At 43.4% G+C, this 9,282-nt stretch overlaps 1 protein-coding gene across 1 annotated transcript in view; it reads left to right on the top strand.

Moving 5' to 3' along the window:
* Positions 1-9,282, top strand: part of MIGA1 (mitoguardin 1) — a 57,351-nt gene that overhangs the window by 17,525 nt on the left and 30,544 nt on the right. Inside the window, exon 6 of the mRNA XM_012801659.2 lies at positions 935-1,058. Coding sequence (XP_012657113.2) covers positions 935-1,058 — 124 coding nt within the window. The remainder of the gene's footprint in view (positions 1-934; positions 1,059-9,282) is intronic.

Genomic DNA, 9,282 nt, shown 5'->3' with positions numbered 1-9,282 from the left:
AATTGCCTGTCCTCCACAGATTTGGGCTGTTTGAGGGGGCTCATTCCTGTAATCATGGCACTCTGGGAAACAGAGACAAATGGATTGCTTGAGCTCGGGAGTTCAAGACCAGCCTGAGCAAGGGCAAGACCTTATCTCTGTGAAAAATGAAAAAACTAGCTGGGCATGGGGCAGGCGCCTATAGTCCCAGCTACTAGGAAGGCTGAGACAGGAGGATCACTTGAGCCCAAGAGTCTGAGAGTCTGAGGTTATTGTGAGCTGTGATGCCATGGCACTCTATCCAGAGCAGCAGAGTGAGACTTTGTCTCAAAAAAAAAAAAAAAAAATTGGATTTGAGGGCTCCACTCTTAGGGTTTCTTTTTTGTTTGTTTGTTTGAGACAGAGCCTCAAGCTGTTACCCTGGGTAGAGTGCTATGGCATCACAGCTCACAGCAACCTCCAACTCCTGGGACTATAGGAACCTGCCACAATACCCAGCTATTTTTCGGTTGCAGCCGTCATTGTTGTTTGGTGGCCCCGGCTGGATTCAAACCCACCAGCTCAGGTGTATGTGGCTGGCGCCTTAGCCACTTGAGCCACAGGCACCGAGCCACATAGGGTTTCTTTTTAATTCAGTAGGGCTGGAGTAGATCCTGAGAATTTGCATTTGTAACAAGTTCCCAGGTGATAATGATGCTTCTGGTGCAGGGACCTTAAAGAACCTCTAATCTAGTCTGTTTACTTTTGCCAATAAAAAAACTGAATCCCTTGAACTGGGAAGATTCTGCAAAGCCTCAGCTGGAACCCTGGCCCCCCAGCTCCCCTGCTTACTCTCCCCCTGCCTAGCAGGGGTTTTTGTATCCTTCACTTACTGCTTTATTTGAAAGAGGAACGTGTTCAGAATTTTAACACTAGAATCTAATATTTGCTGTGTGTACTTTTTCTCACCTTGCAGGATATTATTAGTTCTGAGTTTATTCACAAACTTGAAGCTCTGCTGCAAAGAGCTTATCGTCTCCAAGAGGAGTTTGAAGCCACCCTCGGGGCATCGGATCCTAACTCCCTTGTAAACGATATTGGTAAGATGGTTATTTTATATGGTTTTTAAGAAATGTGTGATGTGCCTCCTGCCCTCCCTTCTGCCAAGTGTCGTTCCCCCTCCACCTCTTCAGTTTTATTTTTCAAGTCAACTTAATGTCTTTAAGATATAAATGCAAATGCTTACCATAGGTAGGACTGTGACATTATTATTATTTTTGTTATTTTTGCCTTTTGGAAATAGAGTCTCACTTTGTTGCCCTCGGTAGAGTGCCATGGTGTCATAGCTCACAACAACCTCAAACTCTTGGGCCCAAGCGATTCTCTTGCCTCAGGCTCCTGAGTAGCTGGGAGTATATGTGCCCACCACAACACCCAGCTAGTTTTTCTATTTTTAGTAGAGATGGGGTCTTACTCTTACTCAGGCTCAAACTCCTGAGCTCAAGTAATTCACCCCCTGTGTTGGCCTCCCAGAGTGCTAGTGCTAGGGTTATAGGTGTAAGCCACTGTCCCCAGCTTCATGTTACTTCTAGACAAAAAGACCCATAGAGTGTAGCTTAATTTCTGGTATTTTCAGGTGGTTTCTGTTTTATTTTGATATTGAGTCTCATTCTGTCACCCTGGGTAGAGTGCCCTGTCATCATCATAACTCACAGCCACCCCAAACTTCTGGCCTCAAGTGATTCTCCTGCCTCAGCCTCCCAGGTGATTGGGACTACAGGCACCCACCTGGCTAGTTTTTCTGTTTTTAGTAGTGATGGGGTCTTGCTCTTGCTGAGACTGGTCTCGAGCACCTGGGCTCAAGGGATCCACCTGCTGTGACCTCCCTGAGTGCTGGGAGTACAGGTGGGAGCCACTGGGCCTACCTCTTTCAAGTTGTTTCTAAGGAAATTGTTGTTAATTTAGATTCCAAATGGATTTTCAAAGCAGGACCCATACTTGGCTGAGAATAGTGTTTCACGCCTATAATCCTAGCACTCTGGGAAACCTAGGCGGCAGACAGCCTGAGCTCACAAGAGCAAGACCCCATCTCTAAAAAAATAGCCTGGCCTTGTAGTGGGCACCTGTAGTCACAGCTAACTGGGAGGCTGAAGCAAGAGAATCGCTTATGCCCAAGAGTTTGAGGTTGCTGTGAGCTGTGACACCATGGCGCTCTACCAAGGGTGACCAAGTGAGACTGTCTCAAAAAAGAAAAAAAAAAAATGAAGCAGGACCACTAATCAATCTATGCATTTAGTTAGCTTAGGTTTGGAATAAGTTGCTGACTGCACTTGGGATGTCACTGGCTGTTAGCCTGACGTCCTTTTCCCTACAGCCTGGCAGCGCCTTGGCCTTCTGCTGCCCTGGAATTCCTAGTTGGCATGGCACTGTTACATGTCGGTCATTTTGGGAATTATTTGGATGTTTCAAGTTTCCATTTTTATACTTCCTGATTGAAAGTGATGAATCTATGGCGAAGACTCAGGTAGTAGCTCTACCTGAGTTTTTGATATTAATCAAAATTGCATAGAAATGAGTTCATTTCATTCTCTGAATAATTTTCTATCTTTGGTTTATTTATAGGCAACTCATAGTTAGTAGTCATAAATCAAGAGTCTATCAAGGCTCGGCGCCTGTGGCTCAAGCAGCTAAGGCACCAGCCACATACACCCGAGCTGGTGGGTTCAAATCTAGCCCGGGCCTGCCAAACAATGACGGCTGCAACCAAAAAATAGCCGGGTGTTGTGGCAGGTGCCTATAGTCCCAGCTACTTGGGAGGCAGAGGCAGGAGACTCGCTTGAGCCCGGGAGTTGGAGATTGCTGTGAGCTGTGATGCCACAGTACTCCACCCAGGGCAACAGCTTGAGGCTCTGTCTCAAACAAAAAATAAAAAATAAATAAATAAAGTGTTTCTCTGACTTCATTTAATACTCCATTGTTTTAGAATCTGCTCTATCTTGTTTGACTACCTTAATTTTCCTCTTAAGAGGGCTTTCCAGATTAGAAGATCCCTAAGCCATTCTCCTTTTCCTTTGCTCTTGGAAGGTGAACTCTGAGTCACTAGAGGGCAGCACACTTCATCTGCATCTTGAGAGCCTGGGACTCACAGGTGCCGTTCAGTATTGCTTGTAGCACTGGGAGTTAAATATAGGCCAACACTGCTTTTGGCACGTTTTGTGTACACCTGCTTCTGTAACTCATAGTGAGAAAGATCATGGAGGTTATGCAAAGAAGACTGGAAATAACATTAGTGTAAATTTCCATTAGTGTGCAAGTTCTACCTGCCAGCATCCAGAGTGTTGTGTTTATTTGTAGTTCTAGCTAACAACATTGAAAGTATTATGTTTTTTTGTAGTTGTAGCTAACAACACCCAGAGTGTTTTGTTTACTTGTGGTTCTCGCTAACAGAATACAGAGTGCTGTATTTATTTGTAGTTCCAGCTAACAGCATCCAGAGTGTAGTGTTTTGTTTTTTTCTTGAGACAGAGTCTCACTATATCGCCCTGGGTAGAGTGATGTGGCGTGACAGCTCACAGCAACCTCAAACTCTTGGGCTCAAGCGATTCTTTTGCCTCAGCCTCCAAAGTAGCTGGGACTAGGGTCGCCGGCCACAATGCTTGGCTATTTTTTTGTTGGAGTCGTCATTGTTGTTTTAGCTGGCTTGGGCTGGGTTCCAACTCGCCAGCCTTGGTGTACGTGGCCGGCGCCCTACCCCCACAGCCACAGGCACCACCCCAGAGTGCAGTGTTTATTTGTTGTTCTAGCTAATATCATCCAGGAGTTGATAAATTGTCAGTTATGCTGGTTTCTAGTCCTGGAAGGTATTGCCAGATTACTCTCTGGAATAGTATTTGTACCAATTTAAACTCCCACCAGTGTATGAGAGTTCCTTTTCGTATCTTCATTTGGTTTAACATCTCTCTGGTTCTATCAAGATGTTTCATTTTGATGTCACCACAGTCATCCATCTTTCCTTTATGGCTCGTGCCTTCTGGTATTGTTTAGAGGTATAGTGATAACTCTTTTGTATTTTCCTTGGAGAAATTTTGTTTTCATGTTTAGGTATTTAAGTCTTTCAGAAGCTGATTTTTAAAATATATGTTTTCATATTTAGATATTGTTTTAGGTAACAAATTAGAAATTTCGTTTTCATATTTAGGTATTTAAATCTTTCAGAAGCTGATTTTTGAAATACATGTTTTCATATTTAGATATTGCTTTAGATAACAAATTAGAAATTTTGTTTTCATATTTAGGTATTTAAATTTTTCAGAAGCTGATTTTTAAAATACATGTTTTCTTTTTGACATCTGGATAGCTAGTTGCCTCAGTACCACTCCTTGAATAATATATTCTTTTCTCTCGGATTTGAAATGTCCTCTCTGCCCTATGTCACAAATCCTTCTCTGTGTGTCGTTTCTGGACCTTCTGTTTTATTGTGCTAGCCTGTTTGTTCCTGCACTGATTTTTCAGTGTCTTTATTACTATAGCTTCATATACCTGTATGATAAATTGTGACACCTGGTGGGGTGAGACCATTCACTCTGTTCTTTTCTAAGACTTGCCTTGACTATTCTTAACCCTTTGTTTTTCCATGTAAAGTTTAGGACAGCTTGTCAAGTTTCATGAAAAACCCTGTGGGGATTTTGCAATTATAGGTCAGGGGTGGGAGCATTTACATTTTCGTAATATTAATCTTTCCATCTGTGAACATGGTATGTTCCTTTCATTAGGTCTTCATTTATATCTTTTGCAATTTTTTTTTTTCTTTTGAGACAGAGTCTCAAGCTGTCGCCCTGGATAGAGTGCCGTGGCATCACAACTCACAGCAACCTCAAACTCCAGGGCTTAAGCGATTCTCTTGCCTCAGCCTCCCAGGTACCTGGGACTACAGGCACTTACCACGATGCCTGGCTTTTTTTTTTTTTTCGGTTGTAGTTGTCATGGTTGTTTGGTGGGCTTGGGCCGGATTTGAACCCTCCAGCTCCGGTGTCTGTGGCTGGCGCCCTAGCTGCTTGAGCTACAGGTGCTGAGCCTCCTTTTGCAATGTTTTATAATTCTTCCCATAAACATCTTATACATCTTTTTTCCTCAATCCCTGATCCTTTTATTATTTTTAAATGGTACATTTTTTAAATTTACATTTTCTTTTCTTTTTTTTTTTTTTTAAAGAGATGGAGTCTCACTTAGTTGCCCTTGGTAGAGTGCTGTGGCATCACAGCTCGTGCAACCTCTAGTTCTTGGGCTTAGGCGATTCTCTTGCCTCAGCCTCCTGAGTAGCTGGGATTATAGTTGCCTGCCACAACGCCCAGCTGGTTTTTGTCGTTGTTGTTGTTGCAGTTTGGCTGGGGTCAGGGTTCGATCCCACCACCCTCCATATATGGGGCCGGCGCCCTATTCAGTGAGCCACAGGTGCTGCCCTAAAATTTATATTTTCTAATTTCGTATTACTGGTATCTAAAATGTTACAGATTTTTGCATTTGAATATTAACAATCCTTGTGAACTCATATTAGTTTTATCACCAGTAGTTTGTCATAGATTCTTTTAGACCTTTTGTCTAGACCATATATTATCTATGAGTCATAACATATTTATTTATTCATTTACTTTTTGTGACACAGTCTCACTCTGTCATCTGGGGTATAGTGTAGTGACATTATTTTAGCTCACTACAACCTCACTGTCCTGGGCTGAAGTGACCCTTCTGCCTCAGCCTCTCAAGTACCTGGGACTGTAAGTGGCATCATGATGTCCGGCTAATGTTTTTTTCTATTGTTAGTAGAGACAGGATCTGCTCTCACTCTTGTTCAGGCTGGTCTCAACTCCTCAGCCCAAGCAGTCCTCCCACTTTAGCCTCTCAGAGCTAGGACCACAGGAGTGAGCCACCACGCCCACCCATACATTTATTGTTATTTCTTTCTAACTCCCCTGTGCTTTCATTCTTCCCCTCTCCATCTTCCTGCTCTGAGTAGATGCTTAAAGTCTTCAAGTCTGAAGAGAGGTGTGTTAGAGGAGGGCCCTGAGGTCGCTGGCCCACTCACCGCGTCAGTGACCACATCCGTTATGGCTGTAGTCTCTCTGACAAGACTACATTTGTTTTAAGAGATAGTGTCCCCCTCTTAATGACAGACACATGAAGACTGCTAAGGCAAATACAGCTTAAACATCAGTTCATAAGTGCTTGTTTGTTTATGGTGTGCCTCATGTGTGGTCTTATTCAGATGGAATAAAGGCTCAACCTCCCGTTTTCAGGTTGCCTGTGGTCTGACTGGCTAAGACCTATCCTTAGGAAATAGTTAGAAAGCAGGACACATTAGTATACACTCCTCAGTACTGAGGTGTCTCGTAAGATCCAGGGCCTGAGCTCCCTCCACAAAGCAGAAGAGCCTGCTCTTAACTTGCCTCCGCATCTCCATTCTTTCCCATACCTCATAACTGAAGTGCCCTCAGCCTGTCGAAGAGACTAAGATAAGAACTTGAAAAAAACCAGATCTTGCTTGGGACATGCGTGTTAATTCTTTGATTGTCTGTGGCTTTTTTTTGCTGAAATATCTGATTGTCTGTGAAACTAATTTGAAGACCCAAATATCCTGAGTATCAGGTAAGACGGAGGTGTATATAGTAGTGTTTTTCTGCATGATTTTATTATTTTTCCTTAATAAGTATTTTGTAAACTTTAAAAAGTGGCTGTAAATAGGTCATAGATTAAAAAAAGTTTATTATTTTGAAACTAATATATGGTGAAAGTACACATCTATGCTATGTATATATGTATCACATACTGTGCAGTATGTATTTATGTCTTTTACAGTAAACAGATTAGTATTATCTGAATTATGTTGGTAAAAATTAGCCTTTAGTTGGCCACAACCATTAATGATAGATTGTTAGGCCCTGAGATTAAAATCTGACACCAGTCAGGCCCATTAAAGTCTCCTTCCCTCTCCCAGTCACAGGCATCAAGAGTATTAGGTCAGTCCAGTGCTAACCCTGTGCAGCTGCCGCAGGCCCTCCTCCACCCAGTACTTCCTCAACTCAAAAGTGGAAAATAGGTACAATCTGTAGTGAGCTTTTTCCTGAAAATGTCTATAGTGTGCACTTTGAAAAAGAATAAAGCTGAGAAAGTCCCAGCAGTAGCTAACTACGTTATGAAAATACACAATTTTACTAGCAAATGCCTTTACTGTGATCGCTATTTGCCCACAGATACTCTGCTCAACCATGTAATTCATGGTCTGTCTTGTCCATATCGCCATTCAACTTTCAACGACGTGGAAAAGATGGCAGCACACATGTGGATGGTTCACACTGACGACGCGACGGGACCTAAAACGGATTCCACTTTGAGTTTTGATTTGACACTGCCACAGGGTAGTCACACTAACATCCATCTCCTGGGGGCTACATACAACCTGAGGGAGGCCCCAGCTGAATCTGTTGCTTATCATGCCCAAAATGACCCTCCAGTTCCTCCAAAGCCACAACCAAAAGTTCAGGAAAAGGCAGATATCCCTGTTAAAAGTTTGCCTCAAGCTTCAATGCCCTATAAAAAAGGTGTGGGGAAAACCCTTTGCCCTCTTTGCTCTTCAATCCTATAAGGACCCATATCTGATGTACTCACACATCATTTACAAGAAAGGCACCAAGTTATTCAGACAGTTCATCCAGTTGAGAAAAAGCTCACCTACAAATGCGTCCATTGCCTTGGTGTGTACACCAGCAACGTGACCGCCTCGACGATCACTCTGCATCTAGTTCACTGCCAGGGGTGCTGGAAAGACCCAAAATGGCCAGGATAAGACAAATGCACCCTCTCGGCTTAATCAGTCTCCAGGCCTGGCACCTGTGAAGCGCACTTACAAGCAAATGGAGTTTCCCTTACTGAAAAAGTGAAAGTTAGATGATGATAGCGATTCACCCAGCTTCTTTGAAGAGAAACCCGAAGAACCTGTTGTTTTAGCTTTAGACCCCAAGGGTCATGAAGATGATTCCTATGAGGCCAGGAAAAGCTTTCTAACAAAATATTTCAACAAACAACCTATCCCACCAGGAGAGAAATTGCGAAGGTAGCAGCCAGTTTATGGTTGTGGAAGGGTGACATTGCTTCCCATTTTAGTAACAAAAAGAAGTGTGTCCGCGATTATGAAAAGTACAAGCCTGGTGTGTTGCTGGGCTTTAACATGAAAGAATTAAATAAAGTCAAGCATGAGATTGGTTTTGATGCTGAGTGGCTATTTGAAAATCATGATGAGAAGAATTCCAGAGTTAACGCTAGTAAGACTGCTGACAAAAAGCTCAACCTGGGGAAGGAAGAGGACAGTAATTCAGACAGTTTTGAAAACTTGGAAGAAGAATCCAATGGAAGTGGTAGCCCTTTTGACCCTGTTTTTGAAGTTGAGCCTAAAATCCCTAATAACCCAGAGGACATGTTCCAAAGGTAATTCCCGAGGATGCTTTAGAATCTGAGGAAAAGCTAGACCAAAAGGAGGGTGGTTCAAAATATGAAGCTATTCATTCGACTGAGGAACCAACCAAACTAGTGCGTGATGCTTCTGGTAGTGAGGTTGACCAAGGTGATGATGTTGAGTGGAAAGGGGGCCTGGTTCCCAGCAAGGACAACACGTGTGAAACGAAACCAGGAACCTGGTCTCATGCATCTTCTCAGAGTGAAGATGCCAGAAGCAGTAAGCCAGCTGCCAAACAAAAGGCTACCATGCAAGGTGACAGAGAGCAGTTGAAATGGAAGAATAGTTCCTGTGGAAAGGTTGAAGGGCTTTGGTCCAAGGACCAGTCACAGTGGACCGAATGCATCCGAAAATGATGAGCGCTTATCTAACCCCCAGATTGAGTGGCAGAATAGCACATTGACAGTGAGGACGGGGAGCAGTTTGACAACATGACTGATGGTCTAGCTGAGCCAATGCACGGCAGCTTAGCTGGAGTTAAACTGAGCAGCCAGCAGGCGTGAGTGTCAGGATCCCAGGCATCAGAGACATGCGACAGCCTGGAACTCTGTTCTCCCATCAGTATGATGTCAAAGCTGTCTTCTCACTGGTACCGCCTTGTGAATACTTGTCAGCAGGCTGTGGGACATGTGGCCACTGCAGTTCCAGTGGTTATTTCTAAGTCTATGACACACTGGCTGATCCTGCTTCAGGACCTTCTCTGACAAACCATGGTAACTAAATGTGAAAAACCAATAAGCTGGTGGCTTATGAATGCACATGAGGAAAAGCAGAGGTTTATTTTATCTGCCTTTTCAACATTTCTTTCCCTCTGTACA

Source organism: Otolemur garnettii, unplaced genomic scaffold, assembly GCF_000181295.1.
Source record: "Otolemur garnettii isolate 467f Iridium unplaced genomic scaffold, OtoGar3 scaffold00010, whole genome shotgun sequence".
Classification (NCBI taxonomy): domain Eukaryota; kingdom Metazoa; phylum Chordata; class Mammalia; order Primates; family Galagidae; genus Otolemur; species Otolemur garnettii.
Note: the sequence above shows the minus strand (reverse complement) of the source record. Positions and strands in the feature narration are given on the sequence as shown.